The sequence below is a fragment of the Peromyscus californicus genome, unplaced genomic scaffold, assembly GCF_007827085.1.
Source record: "Peromyscus californicus insignis strain IS unplaced genomic scaffold, ASM782708v3 Scaffold_23__1_contigs__length_62951481, whole genome shotgun sequence".
NCBI lineage: Eukaryota > Metazoa > Chordata > Mammalia > Rodentia > Cricetidae > Peromyscus > Peromyscus californicus.
This window is the reverse complement of record NW_026294534.1, coordinates 8,720,974-8,747,190: the sequence shown is the minus strand read 5'-3', so window position 1 is coordinate 8,747,190 and position 26,217 is coordinate 8,720,974. Positions and strand designations below refer to the sequence as shown.

Here is a 26,217-nt window from a genome sequence, read left to right as displayed (position 1 = left end):
ACTCTCCAACACCATTTTCAAGGCTTTAAAAACCCATTTAACCTTCCTGCCCCATTTCTTAATATCCTCTGAAATGTCAGATCCAAAACAAAATGAATCAGCTAGATTTTTGCACACGCCATTTCTGCCTCAGAAATACATTGCTCCTTCTTTCTGTATAGCTAATGTCTGCTTACTAAGGATGGGGTGTGTGACACACCCCAAACCCTTCCTGGACACTGTCACACTTGGGTAACCACCCTTGCGTGTGGCATCTTCATATTCTCGATCATATTGCTTTACTGCTGCAAATTACCTATTTGCATTTTCCAGTGGATCCGAGGGCAGGAAATACGGAAATAGTTCTTATTGTATCTGACGCTTAGTTGCATGCTATGCCTGGTACTTACTAAACACATGTTAAGCAAATAAACAAAGGAACTTGGCCCACCTTTTCCAATGCTTTGAGGACTAGATTTAGGAGCTCAGCCCATGCAAACAAAAATCCTTTTGAGATTCTTAGGCATGAGTGTTTCTCTAGCTAGCTTGACTTCTGATGTAGTTTCTTATTAAAGCAAAACAGAATTTTCCTTTCCTATAGCTTTTAATTGGCATGCTGGTACTTCAACTGTTAATATGCTCTTAATACTTAAGTTTCTGTAAGATTGCAAACTGCCTATGAAAGAAAACACATTTTTAGGAGTGGCTCAGGAATGTGCTTCTCAAATTTTCCTATGCATGAAACTCTACTCAGAGCGTTGCTAAAACTGTAACTTGTATTAACAGATCTTAGGACTGTATTTGTAACCAGCTCCAGGTGATGCTACTGCTGCTGGGCCAGTGAATGGCAAGATGTTTAATTGTCTCAAAGATGGGATGCGGTGAGCGGCAAACCTACTCTAACAAAAACACTAGTATTACTCAGAACTATCCATGACTCAGTTGAGGAAAATACATGCTTTACAGACATACTTGTGGAACATACAGAAATACGTTTATGAATTCAAATGATAAACAATAAAAGACCAAAGCAAGGAGAGCTCAACCTATGGGGACAGGCAGACTGTCCCTGGTGGAGCCCAATGAAACTGTCTGTCATAGATAGAGACAAACACAAAAGAAGGGAGCCCATGAACACAAATGTACAAATTAAAATCAGGGTGTGGAACTCTGACAGAGTAAAACTAGAAAGACCAGTTAAAGAAACTAGAAATCAGAAGAGCAGCCACATGCACATCTCTTAGGTATACATGCTTACATTTAAAATAACCATTTATGAATAATACCAGTGTGTATACAGCTTTACCATTTGGAAGGTTAATTCATTCGCATTAATTCAAGAAGACAATAGAAGGCCTGAATTTGAATGATACCTAATTCTACCGAGGTAGGTCTCCTGCCAAAGTGCATTCCTTACTGAATCAAAGAGGAGGCTCTCTGAAGCTCTAGGAAGCAATGTCAAATACACGACTAGCATTTCCACCAACCATCAGAAATCATTAAAAAAACAAACCCACCTTATGTGTTTTGATTGCTGCCCTGTCACACCCAATAACTGCTCTTTAATCAGAACCAAGCTTAGTTTTCTGTGGCCTAAATGTCAGCCGATAAGCATAACACTGTCAGTTACTTGTTAGTTCAAACATTAGACTGCTCTCTTCCAGGAGAAGCCCGCCGCACTTTCCACGTCCAACAGTAACTGTACTCAGGGGTGTCTATGCGTGTCTGTGCAGGTATTACATACAATACCTCGTTTCCAATTGCTTTAATTTTTTCCAAAGCATCGAGAAACCACTTTTCTGCTGTTTTCCATCTAAAATAGAAGGGGGTGGGGGTAACAGTTATTTAAAATTGCAAGGATAAACACTGAGGAAAATTTGAATATCTCTAGTAGATAACATGGAAACTGCTAAAAATAATCCATGAATAAAAACAAGTACACTGACACACATACACACAATACCATAATGAAACTCATCACTTTACAATAACTCAAAAAAAAAATTTAATGCAAAAGAAACAATAAAGAAAGAAAACAATTGAACCAGACAAATAGCTAATCGTATGACATTAATATCACACAGGTTCAGGATTTAGGAGAGAGAGTCAGTCTCGTGACCAGTGGTATTTAGACTGTAAACAATGACTACCCTTCTTTAACATACACTGTCTGTTCACTAACCCTGAACCTAAGCCAGCAGCACAACGACTCACCTACCATTTGGCTAGTGCACATTCCCTTGGAGGCACATGATGGCTGCTTAGGTCTCACCAAAGGCAGCAGTAAGTTTGGAAATTATTTTAGACAGTAAAGTTAGCGACAAAAACACTGAAAACCACAGCACTAAACTAATCAGACTACAGAAAAACAAAAAACAAAACACTGAGCACAATCTATGTGAGATCAGCCTGGAACAAAGTTTCAGGGGACTTGGGCTTTTCACATCCCACGTTAAGGTTAAAATCACTTTGAGTATTGGTTTTGGGGAACAAGGGATTTTTGTAGGCCAATTCACAGAAAAAGTGCTTGCAAAATTTGAGGAGGAAATACATTAGATATTATTTACTTCCAAAGTTCCAGGGGCTGGAGAACTGGTTCAGCAGTTAAGAGCACTTGTTTCTATTGTAGAGGATCCAGGTTTAATTCCCAGGACCCACAAGATGGCTCACAACCATCTTGCACCTCTGGCCTCTGTAGACACCAGGTACACGTGTGATATGCAAATATGCAGGCAAAACACTCATATACATAAAGTAATAATCCTTATTTCTTTAAAGTCATAAACCCTCTCTATAATACCTACATAACTAGCCAGGCGGTGGTGGCGCACGCCTTTAACCCCAGCACTTGGGAGGCAGAGGCAGGCAGATCTCTGCGAGTTCGAGGCCAGCCTGGTTTCCAAAGCGAGTTCCAGGAAAGGCGCAAAGCTACACAGAGAAACCCTGTCTCAAAAAACCAAAAACCAAAACAAAACAAAACAAAAAAAACCTACATAACCTAACTGAAAAATTTTCAAAGATTTATTTATTTTATGCGTCTAAGTGTTTTGCCTGAATGCATGTAAGTGCACCACATGTATGCTTGGTGCCTGCAGAGGTCAGAAGAGGGTACTGGATCTTTTGGAACTGGAGTTACAAATGGTTGTAAGCCACCATGTGGGTGCTCGGAACTGAACCCTGGTCCTCTGGAAAGGCAGCAAGTGTTCTTATCTGCTGAGCCACCTCTCATAACCCCATAACCTAAATTTTAGAACACAACAATGAAGATATGTGCTTACATTTATGTATAATATATAATGCAACGTATAGTTTTCTCTTTGAGTATGACTCCAAATTGCTTATTCTACAGATATTCCAGCTACAAAAAGCTACTATGAGTAAACCAGAGACTGGATTACTCTAAGTGGTTTAATTTTTTTTTGTCCTAACAATAATTAATCACAAGATAATGTAAAAAACTTTCTCAAATGTATGAATCTAATATCTAGTTGACCAAGACAACTGAAGATTCTGTGGGGCCTCCAGGCCACACGTGGGGATCGGGATCTGTGGCAGCTCACATTAAAGGATGACTGAAGATTCTGTGGGGCCTTCAGGCCACACGTGGGTACTGGAATCTGTGGCAGCTCATATTAAAGGATGACTGAAGATTCTGTGGGCCTCTAGGCCACACGTGGGTATCGGAATCTGTGGCAGCTCATATTAAAAGAGGACCAGAACACAGTTTAGTGGTTTTTTTTGGTTTTTCGAGACAGGGTTTCTCTGTGTAGCTTTGCGCCTTTCCTGGATCTCGCGCTGTAGCCCAGGCTGGCCTCGAACTCACAGAGATCCGCCTGCCTCTGCCTCCCGAGTGCTGGGATTAAAGGCGTGCGCCACCACCGCCCGGCCAGTTTAGTGTTTTAAGAGACTCCAAGAAGAGAATTTCTACTTTTGAATTCCTCTCTGCCTCTTAAAATAATACATCTGAAAATAAAAATCCACTGTGAGCAAGTCTGGTCAGTGCAGTTTCAGGGACCAGGCCCCACTTACAAAGAGCCAACTCAAGGGCTGAAGTCTCTGTTACTTACTCTCCGTTCTGAAAGGCAACCACTCCAACCTCATGGATGACAAAGGGATCCTCCGGGGCAATGCTCAGAGCCTGGCCAAAGAATCGTTCAGCCAGTTTAGAGTTATTGGTCAAACCATATTCTAGTCCAATATACAGCATTGGCAAGTGACACCTGAAAATATTTGAAAGTTTCACATATTCAATACCAAAAACTTTGTAATGCAATGGAAATTTGTCAGCTTTACATCCTATCATTTACTTCTTTCTAATTCTAAAGTACAGTCCAAACAGAAAAAGAAGGCGGTCAACAGAAACCATCCTAAGAGAAGATGAAATGTTGGACTTAAAAGACAATACTTGCCGGGTGGTGGTGGCGCACGCCTTTAATCCCAGCACTCGGGAGGCAGAGCCAGGCGGATCTCTGTGAGTTCGAGGCCAGCCTGGACTACCAAGTGAGTTCCAGGAAAGGCGCAAAGCTACACAGAGAAACCCTGTCTCGAAAAACCAAAAAAAAAAAAAAAAAAAAAAAAAAAAAGACAATACTTTAAGGCTGGGTGGCGGTGGCACACGCCTTTAACCCCAGCACTCGGGAGGCAGAGCCAGGCAGATCTCTGTGAGTTCGAGGCTAGCCTGGTCTACAGAGTGAGATCCAGGACAGGCACCAAAACTACACAGAGAAACCCTGTCTTGAAAAAACAAAACAAAAGATAGTATTTTAAATAAGCTAGCTTAATATTCAAAGAATTATGTTTATAAAATTATGCTGCAAAATTAATGAAAAATATAAGAACAATGCCCCATCAGAGAATAGCAATAAAAAATTAATTTTATATATGTCTGTAACTGAGTGTATGCATGTGTGCAGGAGCCGTGAAGGCCAAAAGCAGACATCAGATTCCCCTAAACTGGAGTTAAAAGCAGCTGTGAGCTGCTATGCAGGTACTGGACACTGAATCTGGGTCTTTGCAAGAGAAATTAAGTGCTCTTAACTGCTGAGCCATCTCTTCAGGGTCCCCAAAATGGAAACTGTAATAGAGAACCAAACAGCAATTTTGGAATCGAAAAGCACAACAAATGAAATAAAAAACCTCTGCTAAAAGGGTTTATACACACATTTAAATAGGTAGAAGGAGCCACGAGAACAAGGTATAACAGAGAGACTCCGTCACTAGTAGATCTACTGGAGAAACTAAAGCAAGTTCCATACGTGTTAACAGAAGGACGCTGCTAGTAACTTATATTTAAAATCAAAACTGAATGAGTGTGGTAGAGGTAACCACAGTGGCAAATAGAAGGCAGTGTAAATGTACTTGCAACTCTTCAATATGACTGAAAGACACCTGAGAAAACTCCAAGCTGTGGTAATGGATGGTATGAGACATAACTTGAATGATAGCCACAGTACACAGGAGGTGGGCAGGAACAGTCTCAGGGAACTATGAATGAATGCTGAACTGCTTTCAGATGTCGCTCACCCACACGACAGTCACTGAGGACGTGACTGTAAAGAAGTAAAGCACACACAGGGAGTATCTAACAAAAGTATGCAGGAATGCGGAGCAGGAACAAAGACACGTTCCAGCTTCCCAGTGATTACATCACAAGCAAACGGACTACACACTACAAACACACACAGACAGCTGGTTCAAAATGACTTAGCTGTGTGGTGTCCACAGGAGACCCACTGACTCACACACTACAAGGGACACAGCTCCCTAACTCCCAGTCAGTTTCACAGAACTACCAGGGAACCTGAAAGGATGGGAAAGTAAGAAATCAGAGAGCTGGTGTGACCACAGTACCAGATAAAATGGACCCTCAGACAATGCTACCAGGGACAAGGAGGGACACTCTGTAGTGATAAATAACTCAGTGGATCAAGAAGACGCAGTAATTACACCACACCTAAAAACCAGCAGAAATTCAGAACACATAGAGCAAAAACGGTCAGGAATTAGAGGGAGAGAGTTACCATCACTGGATCCTGCATATACAATCCTGACACCTCAAATACCAGCAAATGCAGTTTTGTAGCACAACCAAGACACACCAAATAACTCGGTAACAGGTAAGACATCCTGATTTTACTATGAATACTTCCATTCTTCATGAGCATGTAAATAAAAGGGGGCGGGGGGGGGCTCCCCAGTTCACCTCTCCCCTTGGTCTCATTTCCTAGTTTTTTCTTGCACTGACTGAAGAGAATCCTGTCCCCTCCATAGCCAGTTATTTTATAAATACAAACTGTTACCTAAGGGACAAGTGTTGACAGTTTTGTTTAATTCAGGAACCAAATAGCAGTAATATTCCTAAGGGAAATTTCGCCTCACTTCACAAGCAGAACCCTTCCCTGGCATTTAGTTAAGGTGCTGTGCAGTGCATACCCTTTCATCAGCTGCGCGGCTGTGAAATAAGCCGCCATGGCTTGGTCATGCTCGCTCTCCACAGCAAAGGAGTGCCCATAGGCGATCCAAGCAGGCCCATATGTCTTCTCCAGTGTCGTAGCTTTGCTGAAACAAAATCAATATTCAAGTACTGTATTTGTTCTCCAACTTTAGCTTTCTAAGTAGATGGTGTCAAAACATTAATGACATCAAGTGAATAAACTAACAAACGTATAATTGTTAATGCAGCTAAACTAAGACAATATACACATTTTAAGAAACTTTAGGCGTCCTGTGCTTTTTCAGAGAATGTAGCTGAACTCATTAGCATACTGTGTGCAACGTACAAACACTACTCGTGTGGTAGCCCACTCTGTGACCGGGGTGACACTGGTGGCACAAATGGCCACGTGATATGGGCCTGTTCTGAGCCAGGTGCCATGTTGGCACCCTGGGGCAAGATAAGCCGAAACCACAGCAGCTCCTTCCCGGAACCCACTTCCTCAACGGTCACACTGCGTTACCCTAACTCATTCAGGGTCGAATGTGTTTTCACTATTAGCAAAAGCTAAGGCTGACAGTGTAAAGGACAAGAGCCCTTTCAAACTGCACCATTCTGTTTCCTGTTCTCATTTACAAATAAAACAACACATCTAAAGACACATCTAAGCTCTTGGAGTGCAAGGCCTGGACCACTGCTTTATCTCCCCACACAGCACCCTAATGGACAGTCATACAAACAAACAATGCACGTGAACAGAACGGGCCCAAGGAAGTATTTATTCATCCTCGCTACTTTCACCACACCTACACTTATGCATGAAAGCTTATGAGCAAGAATTCCCTTCTCAGAGGGTCACTACATAGAGAAGAAAACAAATTCATACCTGAGATATCTTCTGGCATGCTCATTTTTATGACCAACCATGAGATAGTAACATCCCACTGCAAACCAAGATACCTAAAAAGTTCAATATTTACTATAACCAAAGACGCTTAACTTTGAACTGGAATCTAATAAGGTAGGCTAGACAGAGGGTGGGTTAGATGCTCCCAGGTCACATATTTTCATCTGAATTAGGGATTCTCTGAGATCACACATACATTTACTGAGGGCCTGTATAAGGACAGATACTTCAGGTTTCTCAAGGTGTCTTCTATTGAGGACAAGCTCCTAAGCGCACCTGCCTATGAGTTCTGGCTTGACCCTGGCTCTTCCTTGCCTTCTAGCTGGGTTCTGATTTTCAGTTAGTTGGATTCCCCTACGCTGGTTTCTTGTCTGAGGCTCAGTCTATGCTCACCGCTTTTGTCTACAAGGACACATTTCCTGCCTGCCTCTACTTCCCACTCTTTAGCTCTCTATTCTGACGCTGGAGGTATGGAAGCAATCAACACGAGCTCAGTGGTGATTCACACATGCTGTGAACAGTTATATCCTTCGGAGTGGGAAGCAAGTGGTGAACTAGAATTTTGTGTATCTGTACAGCATATTAAAGGACTACGTACACTTCTATAATCAAGAAAAAGTTTTTACTCTAAATTACTGCTTTAATGTAAGTAAAAATGGCTTCATGGGAACGACATTAAAGCCGTTTGCTATTATCTCCAGCACAAGAAGATTCTGTCTCAATGCTTTAACATAAACATTACTTGCTTGAACTTAAAAATATAAGCTACTATCTATATATTAGCAAAATATTTTCTTAAAGTTTAGGTAAGAAAAAAAAATTGTATTACTTACAGGATTACCTGGATATAAGTCCACCAGTTTGTGAGAAAGATAGAAAAGTTCTGTTTTAGGAAAAAGGAAAAAAAAATGTAATTTGATCATTTGAATTTCAGATCTGGCCTTCCACCCATAAAACCATTCTCACACGACAATCTCAAACCTTCTTCCCCTCTAGTACAAATCCACCTGGTATACACCCTGCTTCAGTCCCAATCCAGGCACTGAGAACTAGCTGAGAGACTGTCTAAGTGGATTAAGGGTACATGGTAGGTCACATGAGCACAGACGGCCCGCCTGAGCACTTAAGGTGTGGGCAGAGGTTCGTCTAAAACATCCATCTGAGAAACTTTTTTTTTTTTTTTTGGTTTTTCGAGACAGGGTTTCTCTGTGGAGCTTTGCGCCTCTTCTGGAACTCACTTGGTAGCCCAGGCTGGCCTCGAACTCACAGAGATCCGCCTGGCTCTGCCTCCCGAGTGCTGGGATTAAAGGCGTGCGCCACCACCGCCCGGCCCATCTGAGAAACTTATACATCTCATGCCACAGGCTGGGATGGAGTATCACAGTCACCACAATCAAACTGTTATCCAAACTTTCATGTTTATCACAGAAGTGAGAAAATTTCCTCTTGAGAAGTATATATGTCTTAGCATCTCATGATGGCATATATGCATTCTGGACTTAGTGTTCTGGGGGTAGGAAGTCTACATCTTTGCTTCTAGAAGACACCCCCCAGGGCACAGAGCTCAGTGAGTTTAGAGTTGAAGCTTTTCTGGATTTTTTTCCCTCTTGACAAAACTCACTATTCAGTTTCACAAGACTTAAGGGCAAATATACTGCCCAACATACTAAATGTTTCTCAAAAACAAAAAAAACACCATGGGAAATACAGGTAAAATATTCCCTTCCAACTTCTAAATATTGACTTACCTGTTTTTCTATGGTAATTTTATACTAAAAGAAAAAAAAAAAAAGATAAGAGCCAGGCAGTGCAGAGCCTTTAACCCCAGCACTTGGGAGGCAGGGGCAAGCAGATTTCTGGGGTTGAGGCCATCCTGGTCTACATAGTGAGTTCCAGGACACCAGGGCTACACAGAGAAACCCTGTCTCAAAAATTCCGACACACACACACACACACACACACACACACACACACACACACACACACACACACAAGACAGGAAGGAAAACAGTCAAAATTGACACTTAATAAAGCTAATATACTCTGAACCACAAATTACATTTGAGAAAATGAAACAGGAAGCAGGGAGATGGGAAATACTTTGTTCTGCCAGGAAACAGATCATCAGTCATTCTGATGATGGTATTACTCCTGCTGTGGGGCTCTGCTATGCTGTATCTTAAGTAGCCAGGATTTGTAATACAAAATTTCAATGTTTAGAATGCTCTTTTTTTCCTTCATTAAAGCCTGGCCTGGTGGCACATGCCTATAATCCCAGCATTTCGGAGGTAGAGACAGAAGGATCAGGAGGCTGAGGTCACTCTCAGCTGGTAAGATTATGGGACTGGGGATGTAAGTCCTCACCATTTGCTTTGTTCAGCTCCACGAGAGTTCCTATGTGCACAGGCAAACAGTTTGCATGGAAAGGATCTTTCTCCATCACTCTGAAAGTAGAAGCAGCACATTACTACCTGGAGGGCGGTAGGACGGCATCCTCATCACCCACCAGGCTTAGTTGTTATGTCACACATGATGCTGCAACCTGTAACCCTTCACTTTGGTTAGAGCAATGCTTAGGTTATAAAGGAAAGGGAAGCCAGGCCTCACAGTGCATACCTACATTACCAGCTACTCAAGAGGCTGAGGCAGAAGAACCACAAGTTCAAAGCCAGCCTGGGCAACTCAGTAAGACCCTGTATCAATATAAAGGGCTGGGGCTCAGGGGCAGAACACTTGCCAAAAATGAACAAGTCCTAGGTTCAAACTCCACTATCACAAAATAAAATAAAAATTATCAACTAATTCAGTTGAAAAGAATAAAAATAAACTTTAGCCTTTCCACTTACTTTAAAATCAACAGAATTTTAATACATAGTCTAACTAGTTAAAAAGAATATATAGTATACATTTTTAAATAGGTTGCAAGTATTTATTGACTAGTATTTTTGTGATTTCAAAAATTGAAAAACAAAAACAAAAAACTAAAGCGCCACAAAAATCTCTAAAATGTAATCTAGCTAAGATGTCTGAAGAGGTACAACGGAAAACTAGTATGTGGAGGAGATGGTTTAGCTAGGAATATGCAAGACAGAGGACTGTCAGAGCCAACGGTAACACATGGCAAGTTTTACAAAACCGTGGGACAATGGTATCTTCAAACTATGACCTCTTGGGTAGCATGGACTGGTTCTACCTTTTGCTTTGTTATTGTTTATTTGATGTATAAATTTCTATGTTTCAGTAGAGTAAGCCCAGGGAAATTGTCATTCCCGAGTCAGCAGATGGCTTGGGAAGACAGACATGGATATTCTTCCCAAGTAACTACAGCAAGCCTACACATATCAGTAACTGTGTGTCTGTAACCTGTTCTTTAATACAGCAACTTGTTCAGCACTCTAGAAACGGTAAAGGTCACTTCAACCATCAACAACTAATATGAGACTGTCAGAGCACACATCTGTGAATTAGACAGCTATGGACTGAACCACACATTCTTACACAAAAACAGTGAGTATACTTACGCAGAAGTGAGCTTGTAGCACATCTTAAAATCACAGTTATAATAATGTCTCTCAGCTAAAGACACTACAACATCCAGATTCTCTTGCAAGCCATCTACTGACTCAGGAATGACAGTTTCACTGGGCTTATTATACTGAAACAGAGAAATTTATACATAAAATGAACAATAACAAAGTCAAAGGCAGAATGAATCCATGTTTTATCTAAGACGTGAAGACATTGCATGAGACACACACGAGGCCCTGAAAACATGGTTAACTTCGGTTTCTAGTAGCTTTCCTCTCAGGAAGTTTCCCTTTTCAATTTCATCAGAGTTCCTTAGTAGTAAATATTTCACATAGAAGTTTAGAAAACAGCTACTCAGGAAGCATTTTCATATATTTAAATAATCTGACTATTTTGGCAAATGCTACATTAATAAACCATTTCTTTGAACTGGATCAGGGTGGGCACAACACACTTGCTGTGCAGTCATGAGGCCTGCGTTCCAATCCCAGGCACGTGTGTAAGGTTGTACATGCTCACAGGCCTGTAATTCCTGCATTCCGCAGCACCCATGTAAAGGCTGTGCATGCTCACAGGCCTGTAATCCCAGCACTCCCCAGCACCCATATAAAAGCTGTGCATGGTCACAGGCCTATAATTCCAGCACTTCCCAGCACCCATATAAAAGCTGTGCATGCTCACAGGCCTGTAATCCCAGCACTCTGCATCACCCATATAAAAGCTGTGCATGCTCACAGGCCTGTGATCCCAGCACTTCCCAGCACCCATATAAAAGCTGTGCATGCTCACAGGCCTGTGATCCCAGCACTCCCTAGCACCCATATAAAAGCTGTGCATGCTCACAGGCCTGTAATCCCAGCACTTCCCAGCACGTGTGTAAGGTTGTACATGCTCACAGGCCTGTAATCCCAGCACTTCCCAGCATGTGTGTAAGGTTGTACATGCTCACAGGCCTGTAATCCCAGCACTCTGCATCACCCATATAAAAGCTGTGCATGCTCACAGGCCTGTAATCCCAGCACTTCCCAGCACCCATATAAAAGCTGTGCATGCTCACAGGCCTGTAATCCCAGCACTTCCCAGCACGTGTGTAAGGTTGTACATGCTCACAGGCCTGTAATCCCAGCACTTCCCAGCATGTGTGTAAGGTTGTACATGCTCACAGGCCTGTAATCCCAGCACTCTGCATCACCCATATAAAAGCTGTGCATGCTCACAGGCCTGTAATCCCAGCACTTCCCAGCACCCATATAAAAGCTGTGCATGCTCACAGGCCTGTAATCCCAGCACTTCCCAGCACCCATATAAAAGCTATGCATGCTCACAGGCCTGTGATCCCAGCACTTCCCAGCACCCATATAAAAGCTGTGCATGCTCACAGGCCTGTGATCCCAGCACTCCCCAGCACCCATATAAAAGCTGTGCATGGTCACAGGCCTGTGATCCCAGCACTCAGCAATAGGTGAATGTTGCAGGCTCAATGCCAGCTACTCTGCCAAACAGGCAGGTTCAATGAGAGAATCTGTGGAAAAGTGACTGAGGAAAACACCCCAACTTCAGCTCAGGTCTGCATACACCCATTGCATGTGTGGGCAAGAGCACATATATACACACATGCACATATGTGCACATACACAAAATTAACTAATAAAAGAAAAAGGCCAATGTTAAGGAAGTTATTTACATAAGGGAAATGTCAGCTCAGGTTTTTACCTTTTTTAATTTGTTCTCAAACACAAATCGGAGCAATTCTTGTTCTTCAGCACAGAGCTTGCTGAGAGGCAGTGAGTCAAGAAGTTCTTTTTCTTAAAAATGGTAAGAAAAAAAAAAGTCTTCAAAACACTCACAGGGAAAACAGCAAATTGAAAATACTTTTATAGTTCGCTATCCACATAGCAAGTCAGGAGAAAATGAAATCAAAGTAGAGAATTTGGACACCAGAAGCACCGGGCCAGGAGCCCTTCAGATGGTCCTCGTCATCAGCCAGGTGAAAACACAGGCCTTAGGGAGGACAATACTGACACATGGCCGCTCTCTCTGTAAGGCACCCGAGCACAGCAGGGGGTCGTCGGGATCCTTGGCCTCTACCAGATGCCAGCAGCCATTTTCCTACCTCTACCCTGTCCCAAGGTCTTTAGAACTGCCAATAGGCCAACGGTTTAAGAGGCACTATTTTGGCTATGTCTGGTATGAACACATTACCATACCAACTCTGTTTTTCCTGTTCCCTCGATTACCTACTTCACATATCATCAGTGGCTCTCAGTCCTGAGGTAAGTCAGAGTCACCTGGCAGCTTTAAATCAACTGCGTGCAGAGCCCCAACTCTAGAGATTGTTGATGTAATGCTCTGACATTCCGGGATGACAATCAGGGACTCGTGGTTTACCAGTCCCCTCATATCACTCCTCAAAAGACTTCACGACACCACAACCCCAAGACTCTCAGCAACAGATACTGCACTACACTGTGTTCGTGATGTGCTTCACACCTGAAGGCATTAGGGAAGTTCACAGGTCTGCTTCAGCCTATCATGTACCCTGCTCTCAATTACACAGATTTCAGAAAATAAGGCAAACTAAACAGTATTAACCATTCCTCACAACAATAACAACAACAAATGCAGGAGTTCCCAGACCTTCTTGTGCTGTCAACATGTGGTGTGACGTTAAAAGGTCAAATGCTTCAAAGCAGTAGACATCCAGCTTCAAAGCCTCTTTGTAACTGTAGGTGGCCAGGGTGCGGTTATCTAGAGCGTCATAGATTTTCCCTCGGAGAAGACAAATCGAACTCTTTATCTGTTGGGAAAACACAACCGGTTTCACACTAAGTAAAACCAACTTTTGACTAAGAGACATTCACTAGTAGAAGACCGAGAGGTTTTTACTATGACCACAGTGTCATCCCAACTGCCAAAGTGCAGCACAAACCAACAGATACACAACAGCAAAGCAAAGCGTTAGTCTCAGCAGGCCAGAATCCCAGCACTTGGGAAACTGAGGAAGGAGGATTGCAAGTTCAAGTCCAACCTGGGCTACATAGTAAGTCTGAGGCTAGACTAAAGCCTCTTTGGTGTGTCTTCTCTGGACACTGAGCACTGATGACTCTATCCAATGAAGCCTTGGTAACTTCAGAAGTACGGCTTCTAGGCACATCCCTTGATGTGCGTTCGGAGTGAGAAGGGAATGTATAAAATCAAGATGAAAGACAGCCTGATGCATAAACAAATGAGAAGGCCCCAGGGAATAGCAGACCCAGACAGCAAGAGAGTTCCTGGTCAAGGTCAGCAGTGGCCTGGAAGAGCCCAGAGACCCCAGTTAGTTCAAACTGGCCCTGACAATTATATGTGCTTCTGTGTGCTGATCATTGTCTTGGCCGGTTTCCTTTACTCATTTGTGAAAAAGGGACACACCTCATTTACGGAACTCTGTAAGGACCGGATATGTGGATACCTCTGTAGTGTTGGTCATCTTGCTTCCTACTACCAACAGAGTCTGATTCATATCAAGGCCTTAAACCTTAAGAAACATGCTGAGTCACTGATGACTCACGATAGTCAACTAAAACCACAAGTGGCAAAAATCCATAAATCAGTATTTAAAATATAATGGCCTTTAGAAGAGAGTCTTAGACGTGGGCAGTTTTCTCTGAGGTGTTTTTAAAAAGTAACTTCATAAAACAAATAATGCATTGTAAGTATGCCATGCACTCCTAACAGTTAATAGACAAGACCCAAAAATAATAATCCCAAGATACGAAATATATGCATTTCCTAGCAGAAAATTAACACACTACTAAGCACATTATATTAATAAAGGAAGAGAAAGGAAAGAAGGGGGAGAGATACCCAGATGTGTAACACTCTTGCATTGTCCTAGTGAAAAGCACAGTAACCAATCCCAGCTCCCTCGTAACTATGCTCTGAGGGAGACAGGTAGATTTGGAGTAACAACCAAGTAGTACAGCTCTCTCTGAATGATAAAAATGCCCTAAAGTTGCTGGAGGTAAGGCTGGTACAGGCTTACCACATGAAAAGCCACGGGCTGTACACTTTCAATGTGTGTAACTGTATCTCAATAAACTGCTAAAAAGAGTAATGAGCCAAGTTAATCTAAGTATGTGATTAACTGTTATTATAAGTCTGTTTCAATTTTGTGGAATTACGAATAATACAAACTCAAATATAGCAAACGACACTATTATGTGCTATCAAGTAAATAGCAAATTCTTTTCTGTGAACAATCAAAGCTAATTAAGATTCCCCTGCATATGTACAAAACACAGAAAGGAGAGGAAGAGGTTTCCACCCACTGCGTGCAGTTCCAGGCATCTGTGAGATCACAGCTTCAAACCGGCACTCAGTCAGAAACGTCTCAATCTTCTGTTAGTTGGCACAAGTGGTAACTGTAACTTTTGTATGCACCATACACATGTAGAAGAATTTCTGCCATGTGATGTGGGCATTTTCCGCTGCTGTTGCTGAAACATGCTAACTGTATTACTCACCGAGGACTGTGACATTTCCCAGTCACTGGAAGGGTCCTTCGAGCCACTTTCATCCTTCAGGTATTTTTCAAAGAGCCTTCTGTTAATTGGTTCCTCCATATCAAGAATGTCAAGAGCCTGCTGGTGCTCTTTCGCAGCATACTACGAAGAGAATGGAAGTGCCATTCATCACTTACGTCTTCTAGACTTTAAAAGGGCAATAAATACTGTATCCATTATTTAAATTTAAATGCCTACACTACAACTTTCTTCATGCATATCAGCTTTTTATGAATTAAGAATCAATATTTTATAGAAAATACTACTGAAGAAAAGGACATTCTTTATGAAATGTTCCACCAAGTCACCAAGCTTCAGCCTCCAGAACACAAACCGCCACACATGCATACTGTTCATATAAGTCAAATTTTCACCAAATAAACGAACTGAGCACACTTACGTGGCATCTAGCTGCAAGGTATCGGCATGCTTCATACAACTAGAAAAGAAATTAAGTCAAAAAGTAATCAAACACTTCACATGTATAACATGTGCATGTAATATGTAAAATAACACACACCTATACTTTAAAAGAAAACTATAAACATGAACTAAAGAGCTTTATTTCTCCTTTACAGCTTAAAATAACAAAACAAGCCGGGCGGTGGTGGCGCACGCCTTTAATCCCAGCACTCGGGAGGCAGAGCCAGGCGGATCTCTGTGAGTTCGAGGCCAGCCTGGACTATCAAGTGAGTTCCAGGAAAGGCGCAAAGCTACACAGAGAAACCCTGTCTCGAAAAACCAAAAAAAAAACAAAACAAAACAAAACAAAACAAAACAAAAAAAAACCTTAGATGTTTGAGCCCATATCCATCAAAAAGATGTGAAGGTGCAGGGGATCTAAGGAGTGTGCACCTGTAATCCCAAATATGCAGGAGGCTGAGGCAGAGCTGCCCTGAGCCCAGGAATTGGAAACCAGACTAAGCAAAACAGTGAGACCTGATCTCAAAACAAGCAAACAGGGTTGTCAGGACAGCTCAGGAGGTAAAGGTGCTTGCCTTAGGACCGAGGACCAGAGTCGGATCCCCTGGAACCCACACGGAAGGAGGACAAAATCCCACAGGTGGTTCAGGTGCCTGACTGTGTGTGCTTGCACACACAGTCACACGGAAACAGACAGACAGACAAAGTCCCACAGGTGGTTCAGGTGCCTGTCTGTGTGTGCTTGCACACATAGACACACGGACACAGACAGACAGACAGACACACAGATTATATAAACAAGTATAATATTTAAAAGCAAAATTTTAAACCAAACTAACAAAAACACAATATTGAGAACTTAGAAATTAGATTAGTGGGCAAGTGAGGGAAAATAAATGATTGAGATTTAGAGTGAGAAACTCTCTCTTGGGCTAGAGAGATGGCTCAGCAGTTAAGAGTGCGTGCTGCTCTTCCAAAGGGCCCAAGTTTGGTTCCTAGCACCCGCAAAGGGCAGCTCACAACCAGCTGGTACTTCAGTTCCAAGGAATCCAATGTACTCTTCTAGTTTCTGGAGGCATCCATACTTACAGGGCGCGCGCGCGCACACACACACACACACACACACACACACACACACACACACACACACCACACACTCACTCTCTCACAGGGCACCCACACTCACTCACCCAACCCCCACAAATAAAAACAAAAAAATTTAAAAACCATCTCTTCACATAAAAACAAACAAAATCGATTTCTTTTGAATGTTAACTCAAAAACAGAGCACATACCCAATATAGGAACCTAACAAGTATGTAAAATAAATGCAAAAAAAATTAATAAAAAACAAAACAAAACAAAAAAACAGATGACCTGAGCTCGTGGGACCGACAGGGAGCCTGCATGGGACCAACCTAGGCCCTCTGCATGTGGGTGACAGTTCTGTAGCTGGGTCTGTTTGTGGGGCCCCTAGCAATGGGATCAGGACCTGTCCCTGGCTCTTGAGCTGGCTTTTGGGAACCTATTCCCCATGCTGGGATGCCTCACCCAGCCTCAATGCAGGGGGAGGAGCCTGATCCTGCCTTAACTTGGTATGTCATGCTTTGTTGACTCTCATGGGAGGCCTGCCCCTTTCTGACTGGGGACAGACAGAGGAGTGGAGGGGGGAGGGGGGACATGACAACACACAGATGGGGGGAACTGTGCTCGGTATGTAAAATAAATAAAAAATTAATAATAATAATAATAAAAAGAACCTAACGACGTCTTGTACAGTTGGGACACTCTGAGGCCCACAGTTTCAGTACTCACTTTGTCCAGTTTTCGCGAGCGGAGTGCATGGGCTGCTCTGTGATACTGTGCTGTGAGGTAAAGACACTGAGCCAACCAATAAACATCCTGGGGTTCCTCTAAGGGGCAAAATTACACAAGTGGTCAGAGGTTCGTGGAGAGATTTCTAAAGATTAGTTAGGGGGAAAAAATCGCATGTCACTCACCATGAGAGAGTGAAGCTACCTTGTCTGCCCAAAACAGAGCACTCTGATACTGTTGCTGCATACAAAAAGCAAACACAGGGTGATTGCCATTGCTCCCACAGTTCTGAACAGATACCTACTAGTCTAAACCCGTAAAACAAAACCAACAACTCACTACAGTAAGCTCTTAAATGGAGCAAGAGGCCCATCAAGTATTGGTATGTTACAGCTCAGCTAGTATGACTTTTAGTCCATTACTGTAAGACCTTTATAAATACAATTCAAGATAGCAGTTTAATGCATACACTACCAAAAAAATGTATCAGCTAATATCCAAAACAGTAAATAATTTAAGCGATTATTGTGCGGTCATCTACTCTCTAGGGTACTGACATTTATGTAATAATACTTCCAATAAGCTAAAATGAACCCCAAAGTAGAATTTAATAGCACACTAGATTCCCAAATATTTCAAATGACCATGGGCAAGTCATCTCCTACAGCCAACTCTAACAGAATAATATGACAGTGGAAAGACACTCATGAATTTGTCGTGGTTAGTGTTAATCGCCGGCTTACTGCCTTTGCCTCGATTCCCCAGGATACAATCAGAACAGGGTTGCCAAACAGGTGGACAGGAGGAAGCCTTGTGGAGCTGAGACTATGCTCAGAACAGATGCCCCCAGAGTGGAAACCAGGCCCACATTATCCTCTCTACATCTCAGTGCCAAAGAAAATAATCACAAAACTGACTGGTGGTTAACACGTAGCCTTCCAGCAAAGCACAAACAACTGGCCAAATCACTTAGCATCAATTCCGTTTCCCATCTATCGGGAGAGCAAGCATTTTAGCAAAAAACCCAAATGACATCACAATGACGTGGACTCCAGAGACACACCTTTTCTTAAACACTCCCTGTTGTCCACTCGAGGGAGGTGCAGAGGCTGCAGATGTAGTATTAGGTATTGTTTCAAGTCCTAACTGGAGACAGCTTGCATGTATCACGATTCACACATATTCAGCCAAGTAAGAACCCCAACTAATCCTCTCAGAAACATCCTGTCGTCCGGCCACATTCCAAAGCCACAATGCAAACCCCCCCACCCCCCCCACCCCCCAAGCCAACCCCGCTTCTGTAGTCCACGCACGATCTGAGCTAGCAGCTGCGCAATCCCGGCCAGGCCCCTCCAGGCCCCGCCAGGCCCCGCCAGGCCCCGCCAGGCCCCGCCGCCCCGCAACCCAGCGTCCGGCCACCCGCCGCGCACCTGGTCCAGATACTGCCGGACGCGCTTCCGCAGCGGCTCCAGGTTCATGGCTGCGAGGCCAACACAGGCGCCTGACACCCCCTCGACCGTCCGCGCGCACCCTGGTGCCGAGGGACCGAAGCCTGCCGACCACCGCCCGGACCAGACCCCGAGCGCCACACGGCACTTCCGCTCCTCACAGGCCCTACCCCGGAAGTCCCCTGTGAAAGCGGCCCCTCTAGGGTGTGCCCACTCGATTGGTTCCGTGGTATTCCCGGGTGCTAGCCGCTTAGACCACCGCGTTCGCCGCTGTTTGGGAGGCCGCGCAGGGGATCTAGCGGGATCCCATGCCTTCAGGGAGTGGGAGAGATGCTTCTGTGGCTGCACCTCGGCCGCCCGGGATGTTTTTGAGACGGCATTTCTCTCTCTCTGCAGTCCTGGGTGGTCCAGAGCTGGCCCTGTGTACCAGACTGGCCTCTGACTGTCAGTCCCCTTCACCCACTGCCTCCTGGGTGCTGGGATTACAGATGTGCACCGCCACACCGGGCATTTTGTGTTTTTAAAATTTCATTCCGTGCACGTGTGTTGCCTTTTGAACGGAACTGTAGAGAACGTCACCAAAGGTTCTGCTCTCACCACTATGAGTAGTTGGCTGCATCCTTTTCTGTGAATGTATACATATATGTGTGACTATGTAATATTTAAGGGGTATCTACTCCCCCCCAACATTTCCCTTTCTGTCTTCTCCATTCTTAGGTAGTGATCTAACTCGTTAACATGAGGTGGGTATGTGGCAAGGTAGAGTTTACCACACTTAACAGTTTTTCTATCCATTTCATGAAAAGAATAATTCTATAAAGACAATTTGTACTGTCAACACAATGCTAAAGAGCAGAGATGGAGATTGAATCTTTATATGTTATTCAGAGAGCCAGTGGTCGGAGAAGGCAGTGGATTAACATTCTAACACCCTGTTTTACAGCTCATCTTCAGCCAAGAAGCCTTATAAGGAGTGGAAACAGAGGCAATTATACCAAAGCTTAGTATTGCCTCTCTGGTCAAACGGTCAGCCTTACCCCTGAGGTTATGTTGGTGTGTGTCTCCTCATGTGTCCTGAATTTTTCCTTCATTATCACCTCACTGTGCGGCTGGGTTTGCACAGTCCCAAGGCTGGTGGGACCTTCATTCTTCCAGCAGAGACGCTTGGACTGGGGTTAACATGGAACAAAGAAACCATTAGCAGTGTGTATGTACTGAGCTATTTGCAATATGTGTTGCAGATGCCTTTCTACCGTACGAAGTACAAACCTACACTAACAGAATACTAAGGTGCCCCATCTGCCACTCCTGTCTGTGGTGTATTTTCCTGAATTGTGTGAGTTTCCCATGAGTGATCTCTCTGTAAAAACTTCAATACTACGGAGTCCCTCTTCTTCCTTGTCTCCCCGATACAATGACTGCACATATCCACCTAGCACATTCTCTGCTACCTCCCTGTACTTTATATGTATGCATACTTACAAATATATCTCCTTTCCTGCAAAAAAGTGGAAGGTGCAATATTTGATTCCGAGATGTCTCTTTCCTCATCAGAACCCACCTTGTTCTTTTTTTTTTTTTATGTCCTATAGAGTTCTCCAGCCTATGGTCCATGGGTCCCATGTGACAGAGGGGAGCTATGAACGTGTCCCAACAGAAGATTATAAACTTCCTTAAAACATTATGAAATTTGTAGGTGGTTTGTTTTGTTTGTAACTCGATTGTGCAGTTCTCGAAGGTGAACTTTGTAGATGACATCATTGTGCCCCAGTGTCAACAACACCTGAATGTTTCTTGTCACATCTGTCAGATTAGGTTAAACTAGGGTGCAGTTCAAATGAATCCTTTATCTCTTGCCTGAGGGGCTGTGATGCTCAAGGACTGGACCACTGGGTGCCCAAATATTTGGAAAACACTGCTCTAAGTTTATTTGGGTGGGTGTTTCTGGATGTGACTAACTTTGAACCAGCAAACTGAGGAAAGCAGAATTCCTTTCCAATGTGGGTAGGCCTCCACATCCAACCCATTAAAAGGCTAAATAGGATGGAAGAGCAGAGTAAGTTCAGTTCAATCTCTGCCTGGCTGTTTTAGATGGAATGTCAGTGTCTCCTTGCTTTGGACTCAGCTTTTGCTTGGGCTGGAACTTATAGCAGCAGCTCTTGTGTTAATTACTTTTCTTCTTACTGTGACCACATACTTGACTTAAGAAGCAACTTAAGGGGGAAATGGTGTATTTTAGCTTACACTTTGAGAGGATGTACTCTGTCGTGGTAGGGAAGGTGTGGTGGCAAGGGTGTGAGGGAGCTTGTCACATACCTGCAGCCAGAAAGCAGAGAGCTAAATGAATGCAGGTGCTCAGTTCTACTTTCTTTTTTCTTAAAGATTTGTTTATTTTTATGTGCATTGATGTTTTTTTTTTTTTGGTTTTTCGAGACAGGGTTTCTCTGTGTAGCTTTGCGCCTTTCCTGGGACTCACTTGGTAGCCCAGGCTGTGCATTGATGTTTTGCCTGTGTGTATGTCTGCTGTGAGGATGCCAAATCCTCTGAAACTAGAGTTACAGACAATTGTGAGCTGCCATGTGGGTGCTGGGAATTGAACCCGGATCCTCTGGAAGAACAGCCAGTACTCTTAACTGCAGAGCCATCTCTCCAGACCCCTACTTGTTTCTTTTTTTGTTCAGTCCAAGACCCCAGTCTATAGGATGGTTCCACCCACATTCAGGATGAGTTTTCCCTCCTCAGTTAATTCTTTCTGGAAATATTTTCACAGACACAACCAGAGCTTTGTTTCCATGGCGACTCTAAATTCAGACCAGTTGACAATCAAGATTAGCCATCATAGTTCTCCTGGGTCTCCAGCTGGCTGACTATAGATCCAGGACTTTCCAACATCGATAACTGTTTGAAACAATTTCTTCTAATCAGTCTCTCTTCTTCCCCACCTCCTTTCTCTTGTTTCTCTGGACAAACTAAATTCATACAGTGACCATTTCCTCCAGGGGAAAAAAATTGAGCTCCCCAAGTTGGCATTATAACTTCTCTTTTCCTTTCAGTAGTAGTGATGAGACCTGGAGTTGAAAACTGGTCAGGAGGTTTTAGGGCAGGGACCTATAAACCATCAGTTCTGTTCTGGTCCTTGACCAGCAGGCAAAAGTTTCCTTGCTTCTGTTCTGGCCAGAAATGCCAAAAGTGTTAGGGCACCTATCCTAGTTTGTCTTTCTGTTGCTGTGAGCAACACCATGACCAAAACACTCTAATGAGATGATGTTGTAGAATATTATTTTAAGGTGCTTTACTTTTGTTTATGTTGCATTTGTTTAACTCTGTGAAGCTGTGTTACTGTGCCTGTCTAAAATACCTGATGGTCTAATAAAGAGCTGAATGGCCAATAGCAAGGCAGGAGAGAGGGATAGGTAGGGCTGGCAGGAAGAGTGGATATATAGAAGGAGAAATCTGGGAGGAGAAGAAGAAAAGAGGTAGCCAGAGAAGGAGGAGGACTCCAGGGCCCAGCCACCAAGCCACCCAGCCACCAAGCCATCCAGCCAGCCACGGCCTAAGAAACAAAGTAAGGTTACAGAAGTAAGAAAAAGGTAAAAACCCAGAGTTGAAAGGTAGCCAGGATAATTTAAAGTTAGGAAAAGCTATCAAGAAACAAGCCAAGCTAAGGCCAAGCATTTATAATTGAGAATAAGCCTCTGTGAGTGATTTGTTTGGGAGCTGGGTGGTGGTCCCCCTCAAAGAGTAAAAGAGTAATAAAACAAACAACAACGTTTTGGCATACCAATGTGTGCCAAATTTCCATGTAGGTCCTGAGAAAGCTAAAAAAAAGAAAAGAAAAGAAAAAGAAAAAAAGAAAAAGGGCAAGGCTCCTTTAAAAGGTGCTGCTTTTCAGCCAACAGTGCTAAATAAACTATGAACCAATGGCTGAGGGGTCACCAACTGGATCAGGCCCTCTGAATGGGTGAGACAGTTGATTGGCTTGATCTGTTTGGGAGGCATCCAGGCAGTGGGACCGGGTCCTGTGCTCAGTGCATGAGTTGGCTGTTTGAAACCTGGGCCTTATGCAGGGTCGCTTGGCTCAGCCTGGGAGGAGGGGACTGGACCTGCCTGGACTGAGTCTACCAGGTTGATCTCAGTCTGTGGGGGAGGCTTTGCCCTGGATAAGGTGGGAATAGGGGGTGGGCTGGGGGGAAGGTGAGGGGGGCCAGAGCGGGGAGAACAAGGGAATCTGTGGCTGATGTGTAGAACTGAATTGTATTGCAAAATAAAAATAAAAATTAAAAAAATAAATAAAAAACATAAAAAAGAATCAGCTACTAAACAAACAAACAAACAAACAAACAAAAAAACAGCAAACTTAGTAAGAACTGCTTCCTATAGTTAGGTTGAATGCAGTTCCTGGACACACACCTCTGATGGCCTCAGGTGGAGCCAGCGCAGATAGCCTCATGAAGGATCCAGGTGTTGCTTAGCAGTTTAAAGTTTGCTCATAAGATCAAAAAAGGCTAAAAGATATGCAATAAAAGATGTCCAGATGGAAAAAACCCTCTAAATAGGTTCTAGTGTGTTTGACAGCATGCATAGGCTTAAGAAAGTAAAAAAAAAGGGTATGGACAGTCATAGAAAGAAACAAATAGTTTTTAAAATAATAAAGTCTTTAGCCAGGCGGATCTCTGTGAGTTCGAGGCCAGCCTGGTCTCCAAAGCGAGTTCCAGGAAAGGTGCAAAGCTACACAGAGAAACCCTGTCTCGAAAAACCAAAAAAAAAAAAAAAAAAAAAAAAAAAAAAAAAAAAAGTCTTTAAAGAGAGAGTAAAAGTAATACAAAAGAAGAAGCCACGTAAGATGGGAAATACACAAGGAGTCTGGATCCTATATATTATTGTGTTGATTTTGAATTTTTTTTTGAATGTTGATAAGCAAAAAGAGCTGTTAAGAGACACGAAATTGTGAACAGGACTGCAAGATTGAACCAACCTAGCTAGATACTTTAGGGCTGTCTTAACTTAAAAAAATGTATTTTTCAAATGGAAATCAAAAAGTGCTTTGGAGAAGAGTTTTTGCTTTTGTTCCCACAGGAGACAAGAGGCTGTTTATTCCTTCAGGAATAATATAGATCAGGTTTGATCAAGGGAGACCTCCTGAACCTTGACAGGTGATATCCATCAACAAAGATTATAGCTGGTCTTCCCAGGACTTGGCCATTATCTCAAATTTTCTCTCTGGGACCCTAAAGATGCCTTTGTCCACAGACAGCAGGAAGCAGTATGGAGAACACAATGTCCACATTCCCAAGAGCTGGGCAGGGGGTGGTGGATGGTTTTTGGTTATTTTGTGGGCTATGGATGTTTGTTATTGTTGTATTTAAAAACGGTGAGGGGGGGCAGCCTTGGTGAGTTGGAGCCAAGGGACACGGTGCACAGTCACTCACACCATGCACACAGCGTTCACGTGGAGGAGTTTATCGAGGGAAGGGAAGAAGAGACAAAGAGTTCAACTCTGGAGATAAAAGAAGAGGAAGAGAGAAGAGACGGAAAAAGGGGAAGAGAGGAGGTACAGAAGCAATCTTGTGGGGAGAGAGAGAGAGAGAGAAAGGTGGGTGGCACCCACCTCTTAAAGGGGGCTTGGCGCATGCACAAACGGTATGTAGGATAACGCTGTCAGGACCCTGAGGGGGCCAAGGTACTGGCTGCTTACTGGCAAGATTCCCAAGGGGCCAGACAGGTAATGCTTAAATGCTAACAGTTATCATTTAGGGGAATATATTGATAAAAATTTAAGTTATTTTTTACACTGTATATATGTTTCTGCTCTTGTTTAAGGTACTGTACCTACGCAAGTTCATCTAAAAATGTAAGGAAAAGTTCTAGTTTTTGAAAGCTATTACTATAAACTATTCAAGATAATCAAGAAATGTAGGTTAGTAGTTAGTCATCCATAACAATCAAATTTGTAGATATGTTAGGTATGTTTATAAGATCATATAGAGATATATTTTAGATAGATAAATGGTTTTCAACCCTTTCAAAGACCTACAGAATATGGCATTTAAAATGTTTTGTTAACCTAAGGTTTTTCATGACAGTGAGACACATCTGTTCCTGGCAGCAACAATTCACTTCACAGATGATGGGCATCGAAGAAACTCCTTATGGAGTTTGCTTTCAATGTGGCAAGGCTAGCCATTTAGGCAAGAAGATGCTCTTGCCTGGACTAATTGACAGTATGTTGTATAAACTGGACATGCAGGCCCCACAGGAAAGTGACTGCTGAACTTTGCCAAAACAAGGCAGGATAGTTCTTCAGGGTTCCTGCTTCATAGAAGAAACTGCCAGACATTCTGCAGGACACAGAGGAAAGTGACTGGCAAACTTTGCCAATATACGTGGGACAGTCTTTCAAAATTCCTGCTTCATTGAAAAGTCTGCCAGATAGTATGGGCCTGTAGGCTGAAGATGGATGCCCAACATTGCAGAGGAACTCTGGGTGACTGTCCAGGCAGTCAGATGTCTCTGTCATTTCTAGAGTTTCGGAAGTTGTTTGCAATGAACTTTTTTGTTTACTCAAGTAATATTATATCCTTTTGGGGCCTTTGATAGAGTTAAAGACTAGCTACTTACAGTTGCAGTGTTCCTTAGATAGAAAGTAAATTAGCTATAAAACTTTGTATTCACTAAGATAGGATAGATAATACATTATTTTCTCTGAGTATGCTAACTACAATTGGATAGAATATTGTAAATGTAATTCTTACTTGATAATTGCTTTTATTATATGTAGTTTTACTATGTTAAAGTTAAAACCTTTATTTTTATTTAGATAAAAAGAGGGAAATGTTGTAGAATATTATTTTAAGGTGTATTACTTTTGTTTATGTTGCATTTGTTTAACTCTGTGAAGCTGGGTTACTGTGCCTGTCTAAAACACCTAATGTCTAATAAAGAACTGAATGGCCAATAGCAAGGCAGGAGAAAGGATAGGTGGGCCTGGCAGGCAGAGGGAATATATAGAAGGAGAAATCTGGGGGGGAATGACAAGTAGCCAGAGAAGGAGGAGGACTCCAGGGCCCAGTCACCCAGCTACACAGCAAGCCATAGAGTAAGAGTAAGATTTACAGAAGTAAGAGGACAGGAAAAGCCCAG

At 43.0% G+C, this 26,217-nt stretch overlaps 2 protein-coding genes across 2 annotated transcripts in view; both read right to left on the bottom strand.

The window, feature by feature from the left end:
- Positions 1 to 19,239, bottom strand: part of Cdc16 (cell division cycle 16) — a 28,282-nt gene extending 9,043 nt beyond the window's left edge. Inside the window, exons 1-14 of the mRNA XM_052751731.1 lie at positions 19,060 to 19,239; positions 17,815 to 17,869; positions 17,630 to 17,727; positions 15,792 to 15,830; positions 15,353 to 15,493; positions 13,485 to 13,644; positions 12,561 to 12,652; positions 10,841 to 10,974; positions 9,684 to 9,763; positions 8,153 to 8,202; positions 7,299 to 7,372; positions 6,412 to 6,537; positions 4,047 to 4,199; positions 1,729 to 1,792 (exon numbers count right to left, since the gene is read on the bottom strand). Of these exons, the coding sequence (XP_052607691.1) occupies positions 1,729 to 1,792; positions 4,047 to 4,199; positions 6,412 to 6,537; positions 7,299 to 7,372; positions 8,153 to 8,202; positions 9,684 to 9,763; positions 10,841 to 10,974; positions 12,561 to 12,652; positions 13,485 to 13,644; positions 15,353 to 15,493; positions 15,792 to 15,830; positions 17,630 to 17,727; positions 17,815 to 17,869; positions 19,060 to 19,107 (1,314 nt within the window). The 5' untranslated portion in view covers positions 19,108 to 19,239. The remainder of the gene's footprint in view (positions 1 to 1,728; positions 1,793 to 4,046; positions 4,200 to 6,411; positions 6,538 to 7,298; positions 7,373 to 8,152; positions 8,203 to 9,683; positions 9,764 to 10,840; positions 10,975 to 12,560; positions 12,653 to 13,484; positions 13,645 to 15,352; positions 15,494 to 15,791; positions 15,831 to 17,629; positions 17,728 to 17,814; positions 17,870 to 19,059) is intronic.
- Positions 19,240 to 24,863: 5,624 nt separating this feature from the next.
- Cfap97d2 (CFAP97 domain containing 2) overlaps positions 24,864 to 26,217 on the bottom strand; it is a 39,275-nt gene continuing 37,921 nt past the window's right edge. Inside the window, exon 6 of the transcript XR_008221387.1 lies at positions 24,864 to 25,415. The gene's annotated coding sequence lies outside the window, so the exon portion shown is untranslated. The remainder of the gene's footprint in view (positions 25,416 to 26,217) is intronic.